Source organism: Aptenodytes forsteri, unplaced genomic scaffold (assembly GCF_000699145.1).
Source record: "Aptenodytes forsteri isolate BGI_AS27 unplaced genomic scaffold, ASM69914v1 Scaffold236, whole genome shotgun sequence".
NCBI lineage: Eukaryota > Metazoa > Chordata > Aves > Sphenisciformes > Spheniscidae > Aptenodytes > Aptenodytes forsteri.
In genome coordinates, this window is record NW_008794456.1 from 47453 (window position 1) to 49259 (window position 1807).

The 1807-nt window shown below is 68.7% G+C and overlaps 1 protein-coding gene across 1 annotated transcript in view; it reads right to left on the reverse strand.

Annotated features, from left to right (window-relative positions):
• LOC103908343 (RING finger protein 145-like) overlaps positions 1 to 1807 on the reverse strand; it is a 16085-nt gene that overhangs the window by 1380 nt on the left and 12898 nt on the right. The window contains 5 exon segments of the mRNA XM_009290700.1: positions 300 to 447; positions 711 to 893; positions 1107 to 1247; positions 1401 to 1576; positions 1777 to 1806. Coding sequence (XP_009288975.1) covers positions 300 to 447; positions 711 to 893; positions 1107 to 1247; positions 1401 to 1576; positions 1777 to 1806 — 678 coding nt within the window.

A 1807-nucleotide genomic window follows, 5' to 3' on the forward strand; every position in this document is an offset into this window, starting at 1 on the left:
CAGCACCCACGGACACCACGCTCCAGCCCCCAGCCCCCTGCCACCGATTCTGCCCAAACCAAAGGAGCAGCTCCACCATGAAGAGGGCGTAGATGAAGAGGGTGCCCATCACCTGGCGAGCGGCGGGACGGCGCCTTGTTGACGGTGGCCGGATGGCAGATTGCACACCCCCACCCGGTGTCCCCAGTCGGGGTTGGGTGGGGGTGACTGGGGCAGGGTTGTGGGCATGGGATGGGCAGGGATGCCCACCCCGGGGGGCCCACCAAGACCCCAGTCGGAGGGAGCGGGAGCTGCCATACCTGCAGAGAGGTGAGCATGCAGCTGGAGACCAGGATCAGCAGCCAGAAATCCAGGTGGAAGAAGTGGGCGATCTTGTAGGCCATGAAGCAAGGGAAAACCAGCAAGAAGAGGCACATGCTGACGCCGCGGAAATGCTTCCAGGGGCTCCTAGGGGAGGCACAGCTCAGCAGGGCCGTGCCCACCCTGGGAGCAGCACCCACCCCCCCGGGACACCACGCTCCAGCCCCCTCCGCTGCCACCGATTCTGCCCAAAAAAGGGGAACGAAGACCCGAGGCGGGGGGAGCACATGGAGGGCATGGGACCCAGCCTGGCTCTTCCCCCGACGCAGCGGGGGAGGACCCCCACCACCCCTCCCCGCTGCCCCCCAGCACAGGGGGCCGGATCCTGCTGCTCTTCCTTCCCCTGGTACCTGTTGCGGGAGGCCCCCAGCGCCAGCACGATGGGATCAGCTATCTCGATCATGGACTGCAGCGTGGAGGTCACCACGATGAAGAGGATGATGCTGAGGAGGAAGGTCCGCTGGAGGATCTGCAGGTCGAGCAGCCCCGTCTGCAGCGCCAGCAGCAGCAGCGTCACGCCCTCCGTCACCCCCCTGCCAGGAGCGGGGCGTGAGGCCGGCAGCCGCAGGCACGTGCCACGTGGCACCGCGCCTGGTCACCCCTCGGGGAAACGCCCCGGCCCCCGGATCCCTCGCGACTCCCCCATCCTCCCCACCCTGTGCTGGGCTCCTGCAGGCAAACTGGACTGGGAGAAGGGATGCCTGCCTGTGCCCCTCGCCTGGCCGTGCCCCCCGCCGCGGGCTCACCTGTGCATGACGTTGCCGTTCTGGAAGGCACCGAAGCCCAGGAGGTAAAACTTGCAGAGGTTGAGGACGCCCAGGGCGAGGTAGGAGACGGTGAAGGTGAGGCCGACGAGGGAGTAGGGTGTGCTGCAGCACTCGGCCGCGCTGCAACGGAGCCCGGGGTGAGTGCGGATGCTGGCAGGGGCTGGCAGGGTCCAGGCAGCACAAACCAGAGCCCCAGCCCCTCCTCATCCTCCTCCCGCAGCTATGCCAGAGGAAGGCTGAGCTCCCCCAGCTCCTGCCTGCCCTGGTCCCTACCTGCTGAGGAGGAGGAAGAGGAGGCCCTGCTGGGCCAGGGGGCTACCGGAGGAGGCGAGGAAGGAGGAGAGCCGGAGGGAGAAGAGCACCAGCCAGAAGACGAGGAAGAGGAGCGGGACGGCCAGCTGGCTCCAGAGGGACACCCCCAGCGCGACCAGCCGGTACACCTCCAGCGCCTGCGGGGACGGGGACGCTCAGCGGGGCTGCCCCCCATCCCGCCCCACACGTGGGGGACAAGGAGGGTGCAGGGGGCCTGGCCGCTCGAGGGGACAGCCCTGCAACCGACCCTGCATCAAGCCAGGCTCAACATGGGAACCCTCATCCCACAGCCCCCTGTCCCACAGCCCCTCGTCCTGCAGCCCCCCGCCCCACTCACCTGCACGACCTGCCGGCAGGCAGCGGCAGCC